This window comes from Charadrius vociferus, unplaced genomic scaffold (genome assembly GCF_000708025.1).
Source record: "Charadrius vociferus isolate BGI_N301 unplaced genomic scaffold, ASM70802v2 scaffold436, whole genome shotgun sequence".
NCBI classification, from domain to species: domain Eukaryota; kingdom Metazoa; phylum Chordata; class Aves; order Charadriiformes; family Charadriidae; genus Charadrius; species Charadrius vociferus.
The window spans coordinates 6,572,397-6,599,363 of record NW_009649187.1 but is presented as its reverse complement, the minus strand read 5'-3'; the positions used below and the strand labels follow the sequence as shown (position 1 = coordinate 6,599,363).

The 26,967-nt window shown below is 41.6% G+C and overlaps 1 protein-coding gene across 1 annotated transcript in view; it reads right to left on the bottom strand.

The window, feature by feature from the left end:
• Positions 1-26,967, bottom strand: part of ZSWIM8 (zinc finger, SWIM-type containing 8) — a 62,333-nt gene that overhangs the window by 8,962 nt on the left and 26,404 nt on the right. The window contains exons 4-20 of the mRNA XM_009888775.1: positions 22,510-22,682; positions 20,662-20,769; positions 17,672-17,753; positions 16,271-16,391; positions 15,711-15,912; positions 14,646-14,821; positions 10,358-11,366; positions 9,419-9,550; positions 8,297-8,476; positions 6,808-6,991; positions 6,141-6,239; positions 5,119-5,243; positions 3,584-3,815; positions 2,654-2,806; positions 2,049-2,271; positions 1,557-1,846; positions 561-784 (exon numbers count right to left, since the gene is read on the bottom strand). Of these exons, the coding sequence (XP_009887077.1) occupies positions 561-784; positions 1,557-1,846; positions 2,049-2,271; positions 2,654-2,806; positions 3,584-3,815; positions 5,119-5,243; positions 6,141-6,239; positions 6,808-6,991; positions 8,297-8,476; positions 9,419-9,550; positions 10,358-11,366; positions 14,646-14,821; positions 15,711-15,912; positions 16,271-16,391; positions 17,672-17,753; positions 20,662-20,769; positions 22,510-22,682 (3,713 nt within the window). The remainder of the gene's footprint in view (positions 1-560; positions 785-1,556; positions 1,847-2,048; positions 2,272-2,653; positions 2,807-3,583; positions 3,816-5,118; positions 5,244-6,140; positions 6,240-6,807; positions 6,992-8,296; positions 8,477-9,418; positions 9,551-10,357; positions 11,367-14,645; positions 14,822-15,710; positions 15,913-16,270; positions 16,392-17,671; positions 17,754-20,661; positions 20,770-22,509; positions 22,683-26,967) is intronic.

Genomic DNA, 26,967 nt, shown 5'->3' with positions numbered 1-26,967 from the left:
CCTGCCCCTGTTACCGTGGTCGGCTCAGAGGTCACCCGGTTGTCTGTCAACCCACGCGCCGCTTCAGAGGCAGCCCGGGCACCACTGGCACTGCAGCCGGTGGCACCTTCTCTCTGGGCTGGGGTCCCACCAACAGTCTGTTCGTAAAGCCAGTACCACTGGTGAGCTACTTCAAAGAGGACTTCGGGGTACACGCCACCTCCTTTGGCTGCCTCTTCTACTGCCATACAGGCCTTCTCCAGCATCAGATTGTCCTGAGGGCAGTGAAAGAAAAGCAAAAGTGAAGAATGCAAAACCAGAAACAAAAGAAGGCAAAACTACAACAGAAGAAAAGTATAAAGCACTCTAAAATTACTGATGCTCTGGGGAGCAGGAAGATCACAACTATGCAGCAGAATAACCAGAGCTATTCATTTAAAAAAAAAAAAAGAAAAAAAAAGAGAAATCCACGGAACTGGGATTAAGGCTGTCCAGTAGCAGAGGAGCCAATCCCAGAAGTAACAGCATGTCCTTGATGCTGGAAATCAGCTTGCGCTAGCCAGCCCCCATGTGACGCTCACCTGTTCCTTACACTGCACCAGAGCCCTCTGGATCTCATTTGGGTTCAGGGCATGGGCGTGGGGCAGGCAGCTGAGTGCCAGTTCAGCAGCTGCCCGCACCATGTTGGAGTCTCTGGCTCGTGAAGCTCTGTCTGCCAATGATGCCACCTCTGGGGGAGTCAGATGGCCATCCCAACACTCCACCAAGATGTTCAAGGCTGCACTACCAATCTCCATGGCCTGCCCTAAGAGTAAAAGAGAAGACTCTCACACCACTGTATGCCCAGCACAGTTCCAGTCAGCCTCCCCTCAACAGGAGGGGCTCTCCTTACTTCCTTCAGGAGCAGCAACAGAGCCCAGTTGTTCCCCTTAGACTTCAAGTCAAATTTAGGCTCTTTCTCCCAACACACGGGACAGGCAAGAGCTCTCAATAAGCAAGCAGTGAGTGAGGGTACCATTATAAAATTTAAGCTAAAGATGCATTTGAGGCAGTGACAGGAAATTGCTATAGCTGATTTCAGTACCCACAAACCACAGCCTGGACTGCCGCTCTATTTCCACCATGCCAGGAAAACATGAATTTTCAAGGGTGTGTTTCTCAGGCTTTAGAAGCCACATGGATAGAAAGCAGTTAGTAGGTCTGGGTGCAAACAGAAAGAGAAGGAAAGTGAAATGCTGAACAAAGCCAAAGAGCATATTCAAACTCAACAAATGTCTGTCTCTTCAGCAGACCCCTGAAGGAGAAGTTAAGACCGGTCTCTCTGTGAGAGGTGGCCTATGGTTCTGAAGACTGAAGCACACTGCAGTACAAATAGGAATAAACAGGTGACAAGAACTTTCCAGGCCAAAACAAGCACCACTGTGTAAAATCAGTGGTGCTCAGCTTGTACTGGCAGTTGTGCCAGCAGCTCACATGGCTACCACAGCACATCAGCATCACCATTTTTGGGCATAAGCTTGCCTCCCTCCCTTCCTTCCTGCCCCAAAGCAAGCTTCCCGATAAAATTTTGCTATAACCTGTGATCCAAGAGACATGGGAGGAGTAAGTTCGAGACAGCCAGTTGGGAGACACAAAGTTGTGCAGCCCTAGTGCATACAGCCCAATCTCGAAGGCGCAGAGGTGAAGGTTGCGGTGTGGTCCCTGGTGCCCACCACTGGAGGAAGGGTGGGTGAAGATGGAGGTACTGCTGTTTCCACCTGCTTTGATAAGGACTGTCTTGGCCAATTCAAAGTAGAAGTGAGCAGCTGCCTCTGAAGGCTGGTTTGGGACATGAGGAGCATGGCTCTCCAGCCGCCTCCCTTTATACCTAGAAGAAAAAGACAGAGGAACCTTTCAGACCGGAACAAGCACCTCAAGTTCACTACCTGGAGTGCAGAGCTCCTGTCTTTAGGGTCCAGAAGAAACAAAACAAAGCAAAGGCTCCCAAGGAAGTACTTTCTGATGCACATGTGCTAGTTCTCTGACATCAGACCTAGAGGTTGCCTCTGTGCATTGGTATTATTCATTACCTGCCAACTTCCACAGTCTTTGCACGGGCTCCCCCACTGGCTCTCCTACTGCCACTGGAAGACGAAGATCCCAGCGAATCGCTTGAAGAACTGCTGATGCTGTCACTGTCCTGTCCTCTGCCCCAGGATGTTGTTGCCCATCCCCCACGTAGCGGACGCCGACTGAGCGTTGGAGAACTGTCGGAAGTGGTTTCAGGAGCACTGCTGTCGATACTAGCCATGCCTACAACACCAGAACCAACACAGCAATGTCACCAGGGTTGGTAAATGCAATGTAGAGAGGCAGCAGCTCCTCTGAATTTGTTTCTGGACCAGGGAGCACAGTGCTCCGCTCCCAGAGTCCAGCAATCATTCAGCTCCAGATACCTAATCCATCACTCAGAACATATCTGGTGTGAGAAAGGTATGGTAACTTGCCATACTGAAGGGGGCAGGAAATCTGCAGAGCAAAACCTATTCCTCCACACCAAAACACCTCAGAGAATCAACTGCTTCTCTAGTACAGGAAAGGCTGACAAGTGGAATGAAAGAGCAAGGGAATTGCCAAAACCCCAGCAGGCTGCCTAGCGCAGCACTAGGTGCTGTATGAACTAGACAGTTCCTACCTGTGTGTTTCTTCTTCTGCCTGACAGGTGAACCCCAGCATCTCCCATTGTATCCACCTCGGTTTCCCAGGGCCAGACGACTGGGGACCTTTCCCTCTTGTTTCAAGACAGTGGCCTCCGCAGCTGGCTCACAGGGGGACCTCTGAGAGCTCTCTGCATAAACAGGACAGTGACAAGGTAAACATTATGATTTGTTTCTGCATCTCTAAACCCAGATGTGGCCATTTAAAAGATATCAACATCAAAAGATGCAGGATTTTAATAAAATGAGTGATATTTATGAGCAGGATTATCTCAGTTTTCTTTCAGTACTAAGCATATAATCTGACACGAGGGCAAGAACTTTTAATCTTAACAACTCAAAAATTTACTGCAACTATGAAAAAATTTTAGAATAAAAATGCTCCAGCAACCCTAACCTTATTGCAGTCATCCTCAGCTAGTACTGATCTCTTTGGGAACAGTTAAGAGAGAATCTGATTTCCACCAAATGCTGCTGTATGTGATGTTTGCCACCAATGGGGAGGCACAGCCTGAAGAAGACCACGTTTCTCTCTAATGCCCATCAGCAATCTTAGTTATTTATCTTGCACAAAGGTACCTGACTCAGCGTGTAACTTTTTGTAATCCTGCACCTCCATGATACAAGCCTAAAAGATGGAGTTACAGTAGTTCTATGTTAACTGGTTATACAACTGGCTCGAGATAGGAAAACATGGAAATTAGCTTGAACTTCTATGCAACAAGAATGCATACAGAAATGGATCCAGCCAGACTGATAATGGGGGAATGGCATTCTAGTAACCACCACACAGCCAGATGTTAATACAGTCACTCTGACTACTTCCCAAAACAGACAAAAATGTACAGTTCCAGTTTTGCAGTGATAACAGAAGGGTTTCAGCATAGCTCTTACAAAGCACCCCTTACCCTGTGCACTCTTCTCCACGAAGTTCTCAGGACTGCTCTGGACTGCAGCGGTTACAGTAGGTTGCTGAGTGACAGAAGTCCCTGGAAGCTGCTGGATAGCTGCAGTGGACTGGGCAGCGTGTTTGGAAGGAGATTTTTGATTTGCTACTGTAGGCTTGCTAGATGAGTAGAAGGAACTCAGGGTCTGTGGTTTGTGAGTTTGACTCTCTCTGTCCAGGAGTTTGTCTAAAATCTTTAACAGCAGGGAGAAAAGGAAGAAAGAAAAAAAAAAAAAAGCTTATCTGAAGGGTAATAGAACAGGCATTACACATATAGAGAAAGTACCAAATCAGTCTCCTGGTAGACAAAAAATTCCATTTGTTGGAGAAAAAAGGAAAACACTTATTCTCTAGAAAGTAGGCATTGTCTTCCTGCACTGAAGATCTGCAATGCGCAGTTGAGAGCCATATGGTCTGCATTACTAAGGAAGCAAAGATTCACTCGTACTCAGTAATATCCCCATTTGCGCTTCAAACAGCCACTGGCTTTACTTGAAAAGCACCCAAAACTCACAATAAAGGAGTAATTCTGGTACCTCAAGGACAGAATGAAGGACTCTAGACTCAGTTCTGCCAGTCATTAGATGTTCTTATCTAAGTCACCAAAATTCTATGCTCACCATTCAAAAAAATCCTGTCATACCATTTACCACAAACTGGTAAAGCCACTAGAGAAACTGCCTTCTACTGGCCTACAATAACACTTTCTTGTCCTTATTTATTATGTAATTGAGGAACAATGCATGACCACATTTTATGGGTTTGTCCATTTCTACCGTTCATTCTCCACACAAAATGAACACCACGAGTGTGATGGAGCATTTATTTGCAGATGACTGATATCACAGCGTCTCTGTTATTCCCTGGAGAAGAGTATAGCCAAAGTGCTTCTCCTTTAGGAGACAGAAAGATACTAATAATATTCTTGCTGGATAGAAGGCTTCTGAATATACAATATTAATAAAATCCTTCCTGAAGCTTCAGCAGGTTTTGATATTTTTTCCTCCTTTGGGGTGGAGGGGCAGAGTTTTACTATCTCCCTTGCATAGGAAATTAAGGCACAGGTGGACCGAATTAATGTATCAAAGAGGTGAGAAGCTAAGAGAGAAAGGATTTGCTAGATACACTGTTCTGCAAGCCAACATCGCTGCAGCAAAACAGAATCAATTCCCAGACCACGCACACAACGCACACTGAAAACCCCTGGGACAAAGGACTTGTCTTAGCAGGTAAGCAAAAGCATTAAAAGCAGTGAGAACGCATCTCCCAACTGGACCTTAAGAAATCTACGGAAGAAGTGACTGTTCCAGAGCAATGCACACTGAGCAATCAGATCAGATTTTGCATCAGTGGAAGAATATAAATACCACAACACAGCTTGTAAATCATCAGTACATGACACAACGACTTATGCTCACTGGCAAAACTATCAAATCCATCAAAATCCAAACATGGTTTGCTCTGCATCTCCCTCTCCCCTTTTAAAGGGAAACTCACCTTCTTCAGCTTAGACTGATCATCCTTGTAAGTAATCATCAGGGCTAGTGCCAAATCCCCTTTCTCCCTTCGGGTGCCTTCACACAACAGAGGATGTTCTGCTTCACTGACAGTTGTTTTCATGCCTGCAAGCCAGAAAAGAGGGGATGAAGAGACAAGTGAGCCCATGGGACTACACCACACCCGGAACACTATCTATACCTCAGACTATTTTATTCACCTCACTGCCAGAGGCAAAAGATTTTTTTTCTGTATTTTTCTGTTAACTTCAGAAATAAGTCATGAATAAACAGGAGCTGGTGTCTGTCCCTAGAATACTGAGCTTGCTACAACTGTCAGAACAGCCAGATTGCAATATGCCACAGGAAGAGAGTCCAGGAAGCCTACAACTCCATCCTGAAACAAACTTTTCCAGTTCCTGCAGATGCTACAAGCCAGCGTTCCTACACCATAAAGAACTCACCTTCCTCCTTTCAGAGACGAGGTAACAGAAGACAGGCCTTGTTTAATCTATTCTATTTCTTTTTGCATGCTGCTTTAAAACAGGTGTACAGTACTGTTAACATAATATATATAACCACTGATTTGTTGCTGAAGCTGATAAATGAGGCAAGAATGCAGTATTATGCTAATATCCTGAATTATATGATGATGCTTGAGACTACTTCTGCTAGTCTTTCACTGTGATTGTCTAACCTCTTCTGAAATGGCTGTTCTCTGAAACTGTCCGTCGCGATTAAAGCCAGTACATCTTCCGCAATAAAAGAGCAAGAAGAAAGCTAAAATTCAGGTTACTACTTTAACATTCAGTTCCTGTCCTGTATCCCCCCTTCCATTTTTCACAGCTTTGCAAAGGCACCTCGATCCTGGCACACAGAATTCTTCTGCATCTGGTTCTGACAGACCATGCAAACATTTTCATTTCTGCACCAAACTGGAATGAACTACTAACTCTCACCATCCAAAATGAGGCAGGATGCAGAACGTGGACGAAGAAAGACTTTTGTGTAAACGATTCTTACCAAGCGCTGCAACAGCTGCCTCAAAACCAAGCTCTTCGTCTCCAGGCATTTCATTATTCCAATTACGGCTTGGGGGTCTAGAGCCTGTAGGAGAAACCACTAAAAGAAGACAATAAAATTAGTGCTCAGCTTTCAAAACTAGGACCTCAAGGCAAAAGCCATTTCTGAGAGCCTTCTGAATTTGCAGAACTTCCTGTGGTCCTACTCCAGTTTCAAGAGCACAGCACTGTCTTGGGTTTGGTTTTTTTTCCCCCCTTCTCTCTCTAAACTCAGAAGGCTCCAAAGCAGGCAGGTATATTGCCAAGTCAGTCTTCTAATCCCAGGCTGATGTGTTCTTTTTTGAATACTAGGTTTATATTAGCATCCTCTGAATATAACCAGCGTAAGAGTAGAAAGTCAGTCATTTATAACTAATTTACAAACGCACACAGAGTGCTGAAATGTGGTAAATTCCCAGTTGTTTTCAAATGTAAGCAGAAGCAGAGACAGTTCCATCGGGGCACGAAGTACCTCTAAAGCAACATGGAGGGAAGTGCAAGCAACAGCGTGTGAAGAATCAAGATTAGGTTGTTCTTATACAGAAGACAGTTTCTCTTTGAAAACCCCCTCAAGATCGGGCATCTCAGAACATGCCCTTTGCACACACTCAAGCCAACGCAGACAGTACCTGGAGTGCACAGGACATCAAATATAAAGCTAGCCAACATCAGAGGTAGGACAGGACGGTAATCGCATAGTGTCCCTTCTCGCAGTTCTTCAGCTCTTCCTCGAATAGTGTTCATCTCATTAGTGCCCAAGGGGATCTTCTTCAAGAGGGCTGCAATCTCAGACTCCTGATATGCCAGCTTCACCTGGTAGTATCCACAAGGAAACAGAAGAAGCGGTCATCAGCACAGGCCCTGTGGGCAGTGGACCATTTTTCCCTATGCGTAAAGTACAGCAATAGTTTTTATTGGATCATTAAATTACAGCAGCTCTTAGCGCCCTAGCCACCTTTACCATTCTCTCCACACTGAACACAGATTTTCAAATCTAATACAAGCCTTGCCTCATATTTATACATGACTTTTTTTACCCAAATTATCACTCTTGAGCTGCATACAGAAAAAAAACACATCAGCTTTCATAAGAACATCAGGAGAAGCATTGGACTAGATAAGTCAGTGGAAAAGGTGATTACTCTTAATTGTAGGAAGAAAGGATGCTATGTTAAGTAATATACCCAGTTGAGACAACAGAGACTGGCTAGCGGAAGAATGGGCACAGGGTGGCAGCACACATGCCACCTGGATAAAGACCGTTACACTTCACTAGTCTGTGCCATTCCTTCATTCTCTCCACTCTTAACATGTGAAAGTGATTTCTTCTAGGTTGCAAGTGATTGCCAATCTCACAATCTTCTATTTAGACTGTAAGAAGTACAGATAATTAGTGTAACAAGTGTAGTTGGTGGATACATAGCAACAATACACACCTCCACAGACTGCACAACCCTGCAGTGAAAAGCAAGGTGGCTGTAAATCACACAGACAAGGTCTTAATTGGACACTTCTTTTTTCTAAACAGGAAGCCTAATAGGAACCAAGCAGTGTCAAAAATAATTTGCCTGCACAGTGCATATGTTCACTTGCCAACAAATAAGATATCCACAAGCACAACAATTTTCAAACATCTAACAATTGCACCAATTCACCAAGGAATAAGTTTCAAATCATTTCACCAATGCAAATATGGACAATTCCATTTACAAGTGGCTTTATTTTCCCCAGATTAGCTGAGCAAACTGGAAACATATTTAAGATAAGTAGCAAGTAAGCTGTTCTAATGGAAATAATATATTCATAAAAGATCTCGTACTCATTTAAATATTTTCAAGCCTGTAGCTTCACGTGAAATCAAAGGCCTGTTGTCACATGAGATCTGAGCTTCCTATCAATGAAGATAATGCCAAATGAAGTGACATTTCTTATCATTTTCCTGGCAGATCAACCTGTGCTAATGGGGATGTGCATACAATCCATTTAGTCCCACTGCAATCAATTTTAAGGAAACATAAAAGCACAAACTTCCGGAGTTGAAATGGAAACAACAAGAGCAAAAGCATTCAAGCAGCAAAATGTTGCTTATGGATATTGTCTTTTTGAGATGTTTCGTACCTCAAGAGCCTTCGTAGAGGCAGGCGGTCTCTGCAGCTCCAGAGCAAACATTCCTATTTGGAAGGCCAGGTTGTGGTACTCCAGCCGCTCACTCAACACAGTCAGCAAGAAAGCAGCTTTAGACAAGGTGTTGGTTGCCATCCATGTCTGCTTGCTGGTTGATACCTTGTTCTTTTTGCCCTGTTTGAGGAGGAATTTGTCACAGGACACTTTCCTAAGCATCCTAAATGATTCTACACTTGTCCTCCTACACTTTGCAATAATCAGTAGACAGGAGAAAGAATAAAACACATTTAAATTTTATTCCCTTTGCTGAGGAATCACAAATCCCGGTGGTTACTGATGAAGATCATTACTTCCTCTATCTCACCCCAGCGCAACACAGCGGAAGAGCTGGCCTGTTGATAAGACATATGTTCACTATTGGATTGATGCTGTGCAGACAGATGTTGCATGCCTGTCCCTTCCAAGGGAACCCTTCCGTACAACAAACACTGCTTAGGGCCACTACAAGTGATTTTCTAGTTTATGCTTATTTCTTTCCTCTCCAACCCTCTATCCTGAAACAGTAAATCTTCTAACATTTCCAGTGGTGCACATTATGAAATAGGAGACTAAGGTTTTGGAGAGAGTCACAAGAAATAGGGTCACTTGCACAGAGCTGCACAAAAATCAAGACTTCTTAAGGCTGCTGTATAATCTCATAGCGCACAGTAGCAGTATCTCTTAAACAAAACATCCTTTGAAGCTGATGTTAACTAAGGTGTTTTGTTCAATTGCTTTAAAATAGATTCCTAAAGGAGCTGCAGCTTTTAACAGACGAACCAAGCTTCTCTCTGAAGCACAAGGAAAAGTGAAGAACCTTTTAACTAAACTTGAGTTTCTGAAGACTCCAAGTCCAGCTGAACGGCATCTTATTTTCTTTCTCCCTTTTATTCCCCCCCCCACACACAGTGATCAGACACATTAACGACATCCAGAGACATTCAACCCAGAAGAAGCACCAGTGAAGGGCCCTGAATCACAGAAAATGAGAAATGCCTAGGAATGCTGTTGTATCCATCCCACATACTCCTTCTAACTTACTCTCTACTCCCAAAACTAGACAAGCACTCTCTCTACCTTAGTTGGTGGCTGCTCCACTTTGAGATCTGGAGGGTTGGCCAGTAGGTCCCTGGCGAGCTCTACAGTTAAGCGGCATGCTTCATTACTGTATCCATGTGCATACAGGGCCTCTGCACAGGCAAAGAGGATCTGCAAGAAAGAACAGATGGTCGTATTCAAACCACACTGCCCCAGCCTGCTCAAGCCACTGGCTGCAAAGATTCTGCAAACACAATTCACAATTAACTTCAGCAGCAGGTGTTCTCAGAGTCCTCCTTGCCTGGACCTTCACCACCACCCTCTGCTTAATGCACTCCCTCTAAAAAGCCTTTTCTTTCATGATTAAGTCCCATCTTCCCTCCAAGTGCAATAAGATATCAGAGGATAACTCAAAAAACCCTAAAACCCAAACTGACTGACTCTAACTATTTCCATGCATCTCCATTTCAGCTGCTTGCTCGTACAGATACGAGCTCTAAATATATTTTGAGGTTATTACAGGAACGTGACACAGTCTATTTAGATTGCCTCTGGCTTTCCAGAGAATTTCTGCTTACGTAGTTGGATTTAAATTTTTCCTGCTGGGCATGTCTCGGTCTTTCTTATTTTTAATTTCCACTCAATTTTGCCATTTCCAAGAGTGAGACCAGGTAAAAAGCACATTCTGTTTTGCCTGCATTGGTAAATCCTGAGTATGAGATGGGACCAGCTAAAACTGGGACATACTTGAAATTAGCACAGAAATACGGACTCGAGCGTGTGGGAAACACGTACGTGTGATATCGCTGCATTAATACTGTAGATACCCTATGATACAATGGGTTATGATGACATTATAATTAAGCATTTGATTTAATGACATACTAGGTTAAGTGTGACAGCTAGGAGGGTAGTGAGATCGTGATGTATATAGTACATAAAACTGCAAAAAAGTGTTTTGAACTAGATTCAGCTCACCTCCATTCGGTTCTCTTGCTCCAGAGGCTTTATACCAGCAAATATATCCTGCTCCTCTTCATTTCCCCCTTCAGCTTTGTCATCATCTTCCTTGGCTACCTCTTGTGGATTCAGATAGTATACCTGGTAATCATCTTCCTCTTCTCCATCATCCCCTCCCCCTGCTGCACCATTCTCTCCCACTTCTTCTGGCTTCAGGCTCACACCACCGCTGTTCTCATCTGCAGAAGGCAGGTCGTCATCACCACTACCCATTTCCCCCACAGGATCCTTGGGCGATTTCTTGGCCATGGAACTGCTCCTGACACTGGGCTCAGGTCCCTCAGAGAAGTACACCCCACCATCCTCCTCAAAGGTGTCCCTGTAGCTCCTGCTCAGTGGGCTTTCTGTAAAACTAAATGTGTTGCTGGCTTCTGCCCCCAGAGCCAAGCTGCTGTCATCCAGGCTCATCTCTGCCAAGTCTGGCTCGAGAGAGCTGTCTTCACTGCTCATGCGGCGTTTCCCACTATGCTTACTGGTCAAGCTTTTGCTCACTGGCAACTTTGCTTTGCCCACTGCAGTCTTATACACAGCTTTATCACCTTCTGCTGAAAGTCGCCTCAGAACCCTCTGCGGCGTTTCAGAGACAACTTTCCGCTTTCCAGTAAGTTCCTTCGGACGAACTGCTGGCTCCTGGGGAGAGGGACGCAGCCTGTCCCCAGGCTGCAGACACGGTCCCCCGGGCTCCTGTCCATGGGTTTTACCAGCCTCACACGCAGTTTCTGCACACTGCAACCGGCAGCTCCTCTGCTGGATGGCCTTTACCCAACAGAATGAGTTCTTCTTGTCTGTGCTGCTGTATGTGATCCCCGGAATCGGATAAGCTTCCTCCCAGTTGAAGTAACAGGCTTCCACAGCTGGCTTGAAACCCTGGAAGAGCTTCTCCAGTGATTTCTTGTGCTGACCCCTCTTAACGTTATCTATGACTTTCAGCTGCCACTGTCTGAGCTGTGAGCAAAGGTCCCTGCGCCTAAGAGAAGAGGTAAGAGGACAGGTTAGAAAGCAGACACAAAATGACCTGCGACAAACTACCTCTTAACCCACAGAACACCTCCTTCTTTTGGTTAGAAACACCTTCTGAATTAAGTGTAGATAGCATCAGTAAGAAGACAGGCTGAAAAAAAGGAAACAGGTATATTAACAACCAAGTCCTAAACAGGCCCGTGATACAAAACCAAAATGTGAACAGTACCAACATGAAAGCACAATACAAACTGGGAGGTTTAAAATGAAACACTGTCTGCCCTGTTTGCTTATCTGACCCAAATAATGTATTAATGATGTGAGCCTCGGCAGTCTGAGACCAGTGAGTGCCACAGGGAACTGCTCTTGGAAACATTCATAAACCAGTGTGCAGCAGCTGCGAAACAGCCCTGTGAACAACTCCAGTCAAGACATTCACAAGTATAACCTAAACAGCCTGCCCAGGGAAGCACAATGCCAGACAGGATCACCTAATCTACCTCCCAGGCACTCACCTCTTTACCCTGATATGCCTATCCAGAGACCAACAATTTAATTTAGGCTTTAGCAGGCTGTCCTCAGGAGACTAAACTGTTGCAAGCTACAGGCACAGAACAAGCAAGATGAAAATAACTGATGTTCAAATAACTCTGAGGAAGAAGCAAGCTGGTAGGGTTACATAGACTTAAATTACACAGCTGTTAGTCCCATACCCATATTACCATGAGAAGAACAAAGCATTCCTGCATTTCTGAGCTCCAAATCTCACATAGGGCCTAAACATATGAGTAAGATAGTCTAAATGGATTACACGTTTGTGTGATCTAACTCAAGAAGAGGAAAAGACATTTTGAGGAATTGCACCAAGTGTCTCAATCAACTACCACCTTGTTTCTGCCACAGATTTCAGAGATCTAAGGTACAAGCCCAACACTTCAATCCTCTCAGATTTCCTATCAAAAGCAAAAGAACAAAAAAATCAAATAAAAACAAGGTGACCCAATTTAGGTGCAAAGGACAATTTAGGACAAAAGTGGCTAAACAAAATGGACCGCTTCTATTTGTCAACTAAAGAAATTAATTAACAAGGGAGCAGAATGGTAGAGTTTAACCAAGGAGAGGATTTTCAGAAGGAAAAAGTAGAACGGGGAAGTACTCAGGAAAGGTAACATAAGGATGAGAGCCTGCAATGAATTAGAAATGAGGTAGCAAGTCTCTTTATGATTTGCTGGAAAGAATAGCAAAAACAGGTAGAAAAGGGTTCTTCTTGGTAACTGTCCAAACAACAAGAGAACACGTAATCAAGCAGGAGCATTTCAATTATACATGAGCTCAAGTAGGAGATCTGAGCAAATATGAACTGTGCCAAATAACTCAAATGTGAATACACATAGCACAACTCCACACTTTATTAAAAGTCAAAATCTTCTATGGTTTTTCTATGTGATCTGATGGTTGCATTTATTTTAAGCCTCATTCCCAGTTTTCTACAGTTTTTGATTTGTTTTCATCTCCTATATTTAGCTACTTCATATTGTAAACTGTACAAGACAGAAACTGCATCCATTTTAGTGTCCCTGATGTACCTTACATAGGTAGGTGTCTGCTGAAGGGCAAGGTGAATCGAGTCAGTTTGCAGAGGTAAAAGCCATCCAGCTGGCCTTAGATATTGCTGAATGAGAAAAATGGCCAGTACTTTATCTCTACACCGATTCATGGATGGTGGCAAATGCTCTGTGGGGGTGGTTACAGCAATGGAAGCAAAACAACTGACAGAGCAGAGACAAACCCATCTGAGCTGCCCCACTGTGGCAAGATATCGCTGCCCAGCTACAGGCAGGAAAAGTGGTGGTGATTAATTGGAATGTACTGGAAAGTGTAGGACCTGAGCATGACATAGATGGTATAGAACAAGGGATGGTATCCACATATTGTCCTGGTTTCAGCTGGGATAGAGTTAACCTTCTTGCTAGTAGCCGGTATAGTGCTATGTTTTGGATTTAGGATGAGAATAATGTTGATAATACACTAATGTTTTCAGTTGTTGCTAAGCAGTCAAGGACTTTTTCAGCTTCCCATAGAAGCTGAGAGAGAGCATAGAAAGGACAACTGATCCAAGATAGCCAAAGGAATATTCCATATCATTGATGTCATGCTCAGTATATAAATGGGGGTTGACCGGGGCAGGAACTGACAACTGCTGCTCAGGAACAGGCTGGGCATCAGTCAGTGGGTAGTGAGCATCGTGCATCACTTGTTTTGTATATTCTTTTATCATTATTTTCGTTATTATTTTCTCTTCCTTCACTGATTTATTGAACTGGTTTTATCTCAAGCCACAAATTTTACTATTTTTTCCCTGATTATCTCCCCCATACTACTGGGTGAGGGAGTGAGCAAGCAAGCAGCTGCATGGCGTTTGCCTGCCTGCTGGGATAAACTACGATAATAGGGCATTGTATTAATGTTACACAACAAGTCACAAAAAGCAAATCCTGTCAATGTGTAATTGTAAAAATACCATCCTGTTTTCATTTGTTCTGAAAAACTTTTTCTGAGCATTTATAGCACATTAAACTAATTCAGTACATTTTACACACCACACTTTGTACACTAGATGTACAAAACAAATTACAACGTCAACCACAGTATCTCAACATGAGCCCTCAGTACTTTCACCGCCATTCAACTAGTGCTAAATAAACATGGCAGTGATTTACCAAGGCACAATATGGTTTAGAAATGCGCAGCAGCCTCATAATTTTTCCTCAGACAATTGAAAGCACTGACTGAAAAATCATACACCAGTGACACTGTTTACCAATACAATGCAGAGAATAAACTCCCTAAGAGCACAGAAAGCAATAAATGGTTCATCTTGAAATAGACAATAGTGAATGATTGGGCTAAACAGAAATCCATTAAACTGCTGAATAGCTAAATTTAGAAAGCATTAAAATTTATTGGTAGCCAGTATTATCATTCAAAGAAATGTTCTCCCCTGGGACACTGAAACACAGAATTACACTTATATCTAAAAGAGAACTCTCAGAAAACAAATTATTCACACTACATGATGTTGCTAAAAGTGAGCAGCAATAGCAATTAAAGTGTAAAGTAATTATTGTGCTCTTGAACCTTACATAGCACATAGTCCAGAAGGACCAATGGTTGAACTGATAATGAGGTAATGATACAAACACAAGAAATCTACAGGAAGAAACTCTGGAGTGTGCTTGAATATCACAGAAATAAAAGAGAGACTGGATCCAATTCTGGTGCTCACCTCTGTGGACTAATAGTTGGGTCAAGGACAGCCAGCCTCCAAAGAACCACCATCTCATCACACATACTTGCACAAGCATGAGCAGCTACTTCTGACTGGCCGTTGCTGCGTCCTGTGTGCCCGCTAGCACTGCTGTGTGATGCAGATGTTCGCACACTATACCACCAGCCAGTTATCTGCAGAAGAAAATGTTCAGTGGAGCTGTGTTGTGGTCAACATCTCATACCTGGCTCTCATTTAACCTCATAACCACAAGGAAACAGGATCTGTAGCTAGTGCCATGTCTTCATTTGACTCCAAAATAACTACGAGCATTAAAGCAGCATTGGTTTGTGAGAACTAAGGGCCTCTCAAAACTTCCCTGGTTAGAAGGCATATGCCCACAGAACAAAACACTCACAGGAGGTTCTCTTACTAGAAGCCTTCACATTTGGTGGGAAAAAGTGAACAATCACATTCTGTGATGCTGTAACAGATGTGATAAATGAAGCATAGCCTTTTCCCTGCTCAAAGTTACATTATAGAGCAATAAGGAAACTTACACTACAATTTATATTACAGAGTGAGATCAGCATCCTGAACTGACAAAGGAAACCTTTTTCCTAATATTATTTTAAAATTTCTCAAAGAATTATTACTTAAACCTATCAAAAAGATATCTTACACAAAAATAACAGAAGAATCCGAAATTCTACCACCCGATATATATCTTTAGTTTTTACCAAAATGACAGCTCATATGTGATGTACTTTGTTTAGAAAACAACCATTAAAATAGATCACCTTGACTGGGCAGAAATAAAACCAACTGTGCTGAACAAAAGAGTTCAGACTCCATATACTCATGTTAAAAGGACTGAGGTATATAGTGTTACTAGAACATCACTAAATCAGCACACGAGCAAACTGTAACATCATTTCAGCATGGAAAAACCCATGCCCTTAATGCATACAGACTGTTAAAAAAAATTTATTCAGCCATGGATTGTACAGGCACATGGCACCAGTCACTGGCTCAGCCTGGTTCCCCAGAATTTTCCCCCCCACAGCAAAGAGATTTGAATACCTGCTCATAGTTGAGACACTGGTCAGTCAGAATCTCCAGCAAAGGAGCGGCATTGCTATCCCGTCGCTTAAACATTTCCCGCACAATAGAAAGCAGGTTCCAGATTCCTTCAGGCTCCCTTCCTCGCAGAGGACGCAGGAGACAGGCCCACTCAGCAGCAGCTGGTGGCTCCGTGGAAGAGAGATACATTGAATTCACATCACTGTAGATAAAACAGAAGAGCAGGGATGAGAAAAAATGAAATAAAGCACAGCCTGAGTGTATTCCTGAGTATATTCTATATGCAGAAGTATATTTGCACCTTAAATGGGACAGACACGCATAACCTAAAAGAGAGGATGCATAATGAGACAAAGAACGCCACACAAGATATTGTGCAAATGTAGTATGCTTTACTGAAACGACATTGGACAAGCTATACAAAAATACAGTCCAGAAGAGCGACCGCAAAACTAAGCGTCCTTCTGTCCGTGGCATCACATAAGGGTACAAGCCATACAGTCAAAGAGCTTACAGGTTACATCAATGTCCCACGTTCCCTTTAATGAGAATTAGTTTACCTGAAAACAACAGGAGAGGGTCCACAGAATTTATGAAGAGTTTTCTTTATGTTGTCACTCAGAGTAGACTCATCCAAGTACCAGGTGCTTTGATCCGATGCAGAGGGTCCAGCAGTGGGATCTTGACAAAAAACAACACATATACAGTTTTCAGGCTTTGAAGATATTTTCCTCTGCGTGCCCAACCACAGAGATTATAGGGAGCACACAGGCAGCGTTACTCAGTTTATTTCACCCATTGCAGAACTCACTATTCAGAACTATCTCAAAATGCTATCATAACATTACCTTAACCACTGACAACACTAAACTGGGAGACGTGGCTGGCATGCTGAATGATAGCACTACAACCAGTGGAACCAGCTGAAATTCAAGGACTGTGCCAACAGAAACCTCATGAAGTTCATTGAGGAAAAATGTAAACTTCTGTACCTGGGACAGAAAACCCCATGCATCAGTACAGACTGAAAACCAAATAGCTGAGTAGCTGACAGTGTTTGGTGATTATGGTGGATGCTAAGCTGGACACAAACCAATGCCAAACTTCCACTGAAAGCACAAAACAAACAAACAAACAAAAGCAACCTGCACACTGGGCTATATTAAGAAAAGCAAAACTAGCAGATTTAAGGAACTTATTTTACCCCCTCTACCTGGCACTGGTAAAGTTAGACCTGGAATATTGTATCCAGTTTTGGGTTCCCCAGACCAGGAACAATACTAAGAAACCAGAGATGATACAGTGGAGGCATATCAAGATAGTTGTGGGCATGGAACACTTGATCCATGAGGTGAGACTGAGGAAGATGGGCTAATTTCATCTGAAAAGGGGAGGGTGAGGGGTGATCATTAACAGCCTACAACTACTTGGCATCACAAACACAATGCAGACAAACTCTTCTTGGCAGTAGAAGATGATAAAAAAGGGTATTCATATCGGACGTTAGGAAAAAATTCTTGACCAAAAGGGTAATGCAGCACTAAAATAGGAATACTCTAACATCTCTGGTAATGAAGACTTGGCTAAGCTAGCCCAAGCCACAACTAACCCAATCTAGTGTTGCAAGCAGTCCTGTTTCAAGTAGGAGGCTGCAGAGGTCCCCTCCAATCAACATATCCAGGATTCTATAATTAATATCAATGTAAAAAGTAAATCTTTTGTAAGAAAGGTGCATTGCCTGATGCTCCCTTCCTCTGCATATACTCTGAGGCATCCACTACACCAGCAAGTGCCCGTTCCTGTGCCATATATACATGCAAGTGCCTGTACTTATCCCTTTTCCTTGACCTCCACCTGCAATCCCAGCTACACAGTAACAGACCAGTTCAGAAACTCAAAGCAATGGAAATCTGTGTCCTATCTGTGACACAGATTACCAAAATAAGATATATCAAAGTTACCTGGGGCTCCACACACTGTGTTGATGGCAGTAGACTGAGAAGATAACAGCTCATCCAGCAAGCGCTGAGCAGTTGGAAGAATCTGAAAACATGAAGCAAACTTTCAATATACATAGTGTTTCTCATCCTGATACACCAAGGCAAAGATCTGCCTGGATTTTCATGATTGAAGCACTCTCATAATTTCAGAAGTTTCAAATACACAGTCATGTTTTCAGAAAGGACAATAGAGGGTGCTAAAGATTATACAATAGCAAACCAGCTATTCTCCTCTTTCTCCTAAAACCACTTTCTCCTCTCCTTTCTCAAACTAAACCTATATCCAAGGCCTACTTCCTACATTCACACCCTAAGAAGTAAACAAAAGCATCACAGGTTACTAGTTCTTTTCTCATTGCTTGTGGAGCAGGAGCCCAAAGAGTGATACTGCAGCTAATTTTGAGAGAGATGGGAGTGACTGCAGTCAAGGTCACCATTTTCCTGCACTTTGAATGTTCTTTATTTCTGGTTCCTAAATAATTTCTCTGAAACTCAAGCTAACAGGAACAGAGGAGCAAACTATAAATTACATCTATACATAACCTTTTTGGGCAAACTTTATTTTATTTACCATCCTGTTAGCAAAGAGACTGTACATATATTAACTCAGACTCAACAGTAAACTAATGCAATTTCAGCACTAAACTAATGCAATCATAGCTTCTGGACAGTTCAGAGAGAAGCAGAGAAGGCTCACACCTGACTGCAAAATCCTAAGTAGACATACCCTTAACGTGCTCTTTTTGAAAGAAGAATGTATAGTAGGAAAGTGGTTTTTCCCCAAACTAAGTCTGGGCTGAAACCGTAAATCCATTTAGCCTTTAGCATGCATGCTTACAACAGGTTAGGCATATAGTTAGGATTTAAATGACTTGCAAGAGAACATCTGATATCGTCCCCATCCCCCTCCACACAACAGCTGAGGTTAAAGATCACACTTCCTGTAAAGCAAGGCACATTCAGTACACCTGTATTTGCAAATAATACAGATCCAACTCAAACAGATGGAAGAAAAAACAAGGCTTCAGAAGGATATTTTGCAGTTGAGTCATATGAAGAAACAAACGCAGCATTAAGCTGTTTTATACCTTTTTCCACTATTAAATATTTTAAGTCACCACGAAACAGAGAAGTCACAGGTCTAGGCAATGACACACCTTAAGGCTGAAGTATCAGGGACCTGCAGTGACTCTCCTCCAGGCATTTTTGCCAAGATATTCCTATCAATTGGAACAGGAGTACTGGCTTCATGAAAGGAAACAGCTCTTGGGAGAACTGGGTAATAAATTCCAGCTGCTCAGAATCACTGACATTTTCATAGATACGGAAAACACTTTCTACAGAGATTTTAAAAAACATCTCCTTATCTCGCTGCATTCCTACAGATCACCTTCCCTTTACACTTGAAAGTAATTCAGCATTATATGACTGTACCATAATGCAATTCACAAGCTGGAAATAAGGATAAAATAGAATCATGTGTACAGCCTACTCTAGTTCTACATCATGTAGTCAAAATAGGGGGTCCCAAGGTATCACAGTATCTATCTTCACTCAGGAATCTTGAAGTCCAGGAATAAGACTGTTGGAAGAGTTTGGGGTGTGCCTTGTCTTTTTCAAGAGAATTACACAACATAGTTTAAGATGCATCTGCCAATAAAACCCAAATTTTTCTGTTGGGCGGCATCCATCAGATTATCTGGCAATATGGTAATAATTAAATTAAATAATCCAGATGTTCCTTGGTACACAGCTGGTACACATGACCAAAAGAGAAATAAACCCTGCAAAAAGGAGCCGACACAGAATATTTGAAAGCAAACAACTCACATGCCATTCAGGAAACAACTACCACCACTGCTAGCCTTTCAAAACCCTCCTTTATTAAGCAGCAGACTATGTGACACAAAGCTCCGAGTCCTTAAAGAGAGAAGAAAAGCTTTGTCTGTTACGTAATGCAGCAAGAAGCACGCACTACTGGTGCTGAACTCTCGGCAACAAAAAAGCAGTATTGTTATATCACTTGCATATTATATGATTCCTCTCTTTCCTCTCGTAAGAAGATTATGGATTTCTGTAGGAAATTTAGGGGATGTTTTAGCAATAGAATATCTTAGCATCCCAAGCACAGCACTATAATATGAATTTTAGGCATATGCTGACAGTAATCTAACTCCTACTTAAGACATTATGCACGCACTACTGAAATGTGACAGATACCCATGCAGGTCAGTTTTTCTCAACCTCCTTTGGTTGAACCAGCACAAAAAAGTTGCCAAGCCCTTATATTTTTAAAGTAAAAATTCCACATTCCACAATTACTTAGGTATTCTTGTGTATTTTGAGCTAGCAAAATTAGGCAGATATAAATGACCTGACCTTGAACAACATAGATATTTAAGGAATAAGAGAGCAGACTTTGCCTTTGACTAACAAAATTTCATGTCTATTACTTTCCATAACGCAAATGATTCTTAAGAACCACCAAGAAGTTACACTGGGGAAAGTCAAAAGGTCAAACCAATTGGGTGCTTTAGAAAGTGCTCACCTAAGGCATATACAACACATCCCCTGGGTAGTTTTCTCCACTTAACTAACCAAACACAAAAAAAGAAGCAACCTGATTTGTTCTGACCTAAGTTTTTCACCACCATGCATTTATTTTATTGTGTTTGATCTTCCACAAGCTAAGCGCATGTTCGTGCTAATATGAATAGCCATCACTCTTCTTTCTCCTTTTAAGACATTTCTAATCTTTTGCTTGGCAATAGACAATTGCCAAATAACAGAACAGCAAATGTGAAAAGGGCAAGAACTGAAAGCCTTCCAAGCAACTCACAATCGAACAGCATAACTGGTTATTTTGCAACAAAAGACATCATATAAATTGACCCAGAGTAAAGATAACTGAATTTAAGAAAAAGTCAGTCTTATCAATTGTGCCCATTTACCTGTTGTGGAAGTTCACTGATTAGGTACTGAGCAAATTTTTGCAATTGATCTCTTTGTAGCCGAGACAAGGACTCAGAAACAGGTGCTCGTAAGCATACTGCAGATGCCTGAAGAAAGAAAAGGAGATAGAAACTGCCATTAACAGGTCAAATTTAATGAAGCTGTGTCCACTAAATGGGTGAAATGTCATGAACAGTAGCTATGCTGATGCATACCATGTTTGGTCTTGATGGACATTCTTTTTTTTTTTCCTGTAATTATGTGGTGTGTTGCAGATAAGATGCAAATAAGCTGTCTAGGCTTTATAAAAACTGTTTTTAAGAGTTTCTTTTCAAAGAAATTGCTTTAACAGCTGTGCTTAAGATCTGTTGTTGCTAGCAATTGCACAAATACTGGCAGGGATTTCACAAACAAACCTCTAAAAAAGGATGTTATTCTTTAAACTCCTGGCAAACCAATCAGCTCTGTGGGGGACTGTTTCACAGAATCACAACCACCTCATTTATCTCATTAGACGTTTTTTCTTCAATCTTAAAATCAGTCCCTTTTCATATCTTAGAACAACTTAGTTTCTTATCCTTTTTCACTCTACGGAATAAAAAAAAAAATCTCCAAATGGCACCTACCTAAAATTTAACCTGGAAACAGGCAAGAGCAGTTTGATAAAAAAGATGCTTCTGATATTAATTTGCCTACATAGCGCAATATACCTTGGCTTGTAATTTGCTAGTGTCAGCAGTCAAACACGAAACATCCTTTCATTACCATTTTTCAGGTAGAAGAAAGGATTGGAGGGAAAAGGATGATTTTTATCTTGCACAGGGTCCAAAACTTTCTGAGTGTAAATAATATAAATGAAAATTTGTTTCAGATCCTCACTCTCCATACCCACCTTTTAAAACTGGAACTAATAATTCAAAGTAGTACCCTTCTTTTTTTGCTGGTCCTAAGTACAGAAAGTATACCGATATTCCAATGGTTTCACAAGAGTATCAATTTAAGCCTATTACAATTGTCCATTGTGAAATATTAACAAGCTTCAGCAGGTTATTAGCACTTATTTAAGAATCTGGAGTTGACCATGAGCATGTTAGCTATAAAATGTTCTATGACCGCAGAAAATCTTCTGTTCCTTTCAATCATCCAAGCTTAATCCTTCCTTAAGATGTATATCTCAGCTTTGCAAAGATTGAGGAAATTAATCTGTATGCAAGACTGAGCCCTCAACTTGTGCATTTCATGTCGATTCAATGAATTTCCACCTGGAGTTCACTGGGATAAGGAACACCTACTTTTCACTCCATACAAGGCCACACAGAATACAAGCAGTCAAATAAAAACATAAACTTAACTGACTGTTTGAAATCTACAAGTCAAAGTGACACTTGTATGTGTTAAAATGAACCGGTGAACATAAAAGCCAACAGTGATCAATATTACTTTCCTTCTGCACTCTGAATGATAAAACCACCAAAAGAAAGAGCATTCAAATCTCATATTTACAGAGACTTTTAATAAAAGACTAACTATTGGTGACTTTTCACCCCTTGCAGAACTGAGGAAGGAATGAGTAATTCTAGCATTTAAATGAGAAACAGGAAGGGGCTGGGAAGGACTGTGTATCTACCCTTAGCAATTTGCACATTATCAAAGGACATTCTGCAGTTTAGAACCTCAAACAATTCGCTCCGCAGACTGCAACTGTGAGTGCACATTTGCACAATCTGTAACCAAAAGGAGTGCCAAGAACAATTTCCCTAAAGAGAGAGCATGTTGCATGAAACTATAATGAGGAGAGACTCAGAGAAGATGCCTAGGGGAGAGCAGAACTGTATTTAAAGGCCTACATTGTGTATCCGGAAGAGGCAGAGCGCCACGACGTGAGCACACCACTTGGCCCCGGCTCCGCAGGTACAGCTGCATGACGTGATCCTGCATCGATCAAACATCACCGCCACATTGTACGCACCTTTGGGTGGCACCATCTGTGGAGGTACCACAGTGGCACTCAGATGGAAACCTGTTAAAATTCAAAAGTCCAAAGTTACTCTTCTGGTGCTTGGGAGACAGATTCAGCTAGAATGGAAATTTAGGTATGTGCCATTTAAAGAGTGAAACAACATGCCTAGCAACAACATCCATATAGGGATGGACATGGATCTAGATCTTCCCAATCAGCTACGGCAGAATATTAGCAGAGAGGCATAACATGTTATAAGAGGTTCAAAAAGACCAGCTTTTAATACATTAATTTATTTATATATTTATTTCTATTAATATTTAACAAAGAAAAGCAGAAACGGATAATGCCATCACTGAAAAGCATGGGGTTTTGATAAAGCCATCACTGAAAGGCACAGGGTTTTGATCACAGGGTCAAAGCTAGACTATAGGTACTTTGGGCATGATTTCATGTTAATTAACCCCGGCCGCAATGCCATACAGGCTAGGTGACCTCTTCAGAATTATTTCTGAGGAAGTCAACTTTCACAATTTTACAGCAAACTAAAGACAGCAACACTTACACCTGAACACTTACTTTCACTTTGTAGCTTCAGAAGCTACCCGTTTCTCATAAATTATGTACCTCCTTGCAATTTTGTGAATATTCCATTTCTATAAACACCCCTCTTGCTTAGACTAAAATCAATGGAAAAGGGAAATTTCAGCAATAACACTTGAATGAATCCAGCCCCATTAATCTGTGATCAAACAAATAAATTATGAATCTCATCTCAGACTGGATGACAAAGAACTTTAATGAGGCTTGGCTTCGTTAATGCATGTACAATGCACACCAGTTGTAGTCATAATGCAGCTTCCTCTACAGATGTTATCCAGAGGCACCCATATTACCAGCAGGAAAAGGCCATCAGGAACATGAATCTTCTACTTGTCTTGAAGGTCCCTATCACCAGTTAATCATCCTCTACAGCAATGAGTATCAGCCTCAGAGCCTTTTTGCTAGTCTCAAATTCAGTTTTAATGAAGCATAGAAAGCATCAAGGGTATCAAAGCCATAACCAAATTTCAGTCCAACAATCTAACTTAGTGAAGAAAATATGGCTTGGGACAGGCGACTGAAATAGTTTCTCTATCATTAGCGCAGGGAAGTACATTGCAAATCCACACTACTAAGTTTTCATTATGATATTGAGAGATTATGATAATGATGGTATTCAGGAGTGCACGTGACCTACTAAATCCCATTTAAAACAATGTGCACTATTTCTTCCTCAAAATATAATCCCTGTGCCAATACAAACTTGCTCTTACCTTGCTTAACCTTTCTATTTCTCCTCTTCCCCAGAATTCAAATCCTCTTCCTGATGTGGGTGATTATTTTGATTAGTACACATAATGCCACCCAAATTCTTCAGTCATTTTAGCAATTGGAACAGAATCAAAACAAAAGAAGGCATTCACCACAAAATTACTGCACTGCTTATTACTAGCTACAGTTCTAATTTATGTTCCACGCTTGGATAATACAACCCAAACAGTTCAGCTAGTCCTTCTGTTACACCAGAAGTATCTCAGACTAATGCCAAAATGTCCTAATTTTCACAAAAGCAAATTAAGCATTTCACAAATTGGCATTGCAGCAATTCTGTTTCACTGAGAAAAACAAATATTTGAAAGGTGTTAGAGAAGAACGGGTCACAGCTATACACCCTTATCACGCTCCTACCATGAAATTTTTATTTGTATATGAAGACAGTTAACTGATTAAATGCAAAGAGGGAAGAACAGTTATAAAAAGAGACAAAGAAAATTTAAGGGCTTGGGCATGAGCTCACAAGCTTCAACTCAAACTATAGCTTGATGAACGGCTGCCACTGACACTGCTAATTCAAGCAGCTCTGCCCAATTGCTTTGCACCACCAGTCTTGCTGTACTGAAGAATCGTTTGTGGGATGACACAGGAAACCATACCAGGAAAAAATTCTGGATTAAATTAATCGTTACTTTTACCAGGAAAAATACCACAATTCAGTTCACTGTGCAGCTCACAAAAGCCTGAACCTGCGGGGACTGAAAAGGTGATCTCAAGAATGACCTGCATGCCAGAAGAATTGCTCTGCCAGGAATCTCACCCCCCCAGCTACCATTTTTCTAAAATGCACTGTGGGCACAGAGCAAGCTTAGTGCTTCCATGAAAGCACTTAGCCTTTCTACACAGAAAGCACATCTTACTCTTCTTATGAGCATCAGATTTACTACTCAGAACAAATACGTCAAGCAGCCAGCACCAATGCTTCAGAGCATATGTCGGGTACACGCACTGTACCACATACTCGCTATGCACAGAGAGCACCAGGAGTGATCTATTGCACCCACGAAGCAGGTTTTATCATGCAGTGAAGAAGGGGTAGCAGCACACTGTCCTCTCTGATACTCAGTTAAGACACTGTTTTATCAAATGTAAAAGTGGGAAATAATCAACTGGTGCCTAGACTAGGTCCTACGAAATAGAGATGGCTTCTTTTTCAGTCCATAACCTATCTTCTCACTGCTCTACCCCTGGAACTTAATCTTTCAGGAAAAGTATCCAAAAGAAACGTATGCTTCCCACTGGTTAAAATCCAGTTTTCAGAATTTTAGCATAGCTACATCAATGTCTTTTACGTTTAAGATTTATTTTATCATGAAACTCATTTATTGTAAAATTCTATGTCTGTTTATTATTTTCTCTGAGGTCCTATTAGTCCTAATGATTTCAGGTGGAAATGCACAAATTTGAAATACCTCAAGCCACTCAGGAAGCAACTGGAACTAAAAGATTTAAATTACCTATGAGTTAACAACACCCTGCTAAGAATACTTCTTGCAATACAGCTTCCAAGCTTTCTTCATTGATATTTGGTAGTCCTGATGCCCCTATAACAGTAACAGCAAAACCACCTCTGCATAGAATTTAAGAACTTTTTCTCTGGCTTTCCCAGGATTAACAGAAATGGGAAAATGAGAGCTGAACAAAAGCTTTTAGACAGGAAGTAAAGCAAGGCAATTTAGGACATCTGTTTGTTTTAAACCAGGATACTAGAATCTCTAAAAAGTGGAGACTTCGAGACACTATTCAAGGAGATGCAAAGTTAGAGTCCAGACTGAACCTGCTTTTGCCTTCCTCATTTGTTAAAAAACAATTCAGACTATGACAGAAAAACAGTCCCTGAGATCAGCAACTACAACACACCTATTCGAGAACTGCAATAATGTCTTCAAAGCAAGGAGGTGGCTATATGACTGCTACAAAGGGAATGTGAGGGGAAGGTCTACAAAAGACAATTCTTTGTGTATATACAGTAGAACACTGCAAAAAAAGTGGGGTTTTGGAATGTGGTGAAGAAATGCTATTGTTCAGAAATTATGGATATGGATTTGCACGTGAACAAGATGACTAGATTACTCATTTATGTTTTAAAAAAAAACAAAAAAAACAAACAACAAAAAAAACCAAACCAACCACATACTGCAAAGGGAAATGGGACAAAAAGAGCACAAAGCACCTTTCAAGCTTTGTCCTATTGATCACAACATCACAATGCAATGCCCAACCCCCCTTCAAATCAAATCCCCTCTCAAGGGCTGCTTCATTTCCTGTGTTTCTTCCCATTAGACAGTATATGAAACTCAAAACCGCAACCACACACCTTAAAATCATTTGGAGTAGCCAACTGAAATTATATCCAATCCACCAATAGCAGCTTCTGGGATACTACTCAGGGGGAAAAAAAAAACACAGTAGCCCCTGCATGACATAAAGTTCCTCTACTAAGGAGGAAACAATGTTACTGTTTAAACAAGGTTACTTCCTTCCCTTCCACACACATAATCCTTTGTCAAGAAGCCCAGTTGCTGTATGTCTACTTAAGAAGTTCCTCCCCTGTATCGTTCACCGACTCCTCTTTTTCCCTACTCTGCTCCTCCTCCCCCAAGCAGAGGTTTCGCACTAATATTCCCAGTCTTTGCTCATTTACATTGCTTGACACCTCCTCACCTTTTCAATTTATTACCAAAACAAGTTTTGACCACACTCTGAGCACTGTATATTATATATTCTGCTCTTTTCCATTGTGAAAGTCCCAGGAATTACTGAATTTCAGCCAGTTGCATTTTAACTCATTTTGTCTCTCTTAAACATTTGCCTTCCTGAAGTTAAGCAGACACCTTAGAGGCCTCTCAGCATTTCAGTCCTGACATCGGGAGCTTATGAATGCACTCAAAAGTCAGTTTAATCTCATTTAGCTCAATTTTGTTGATGTTCCAAAATTACTATCTGGTCTCACTGACAACTCAATATA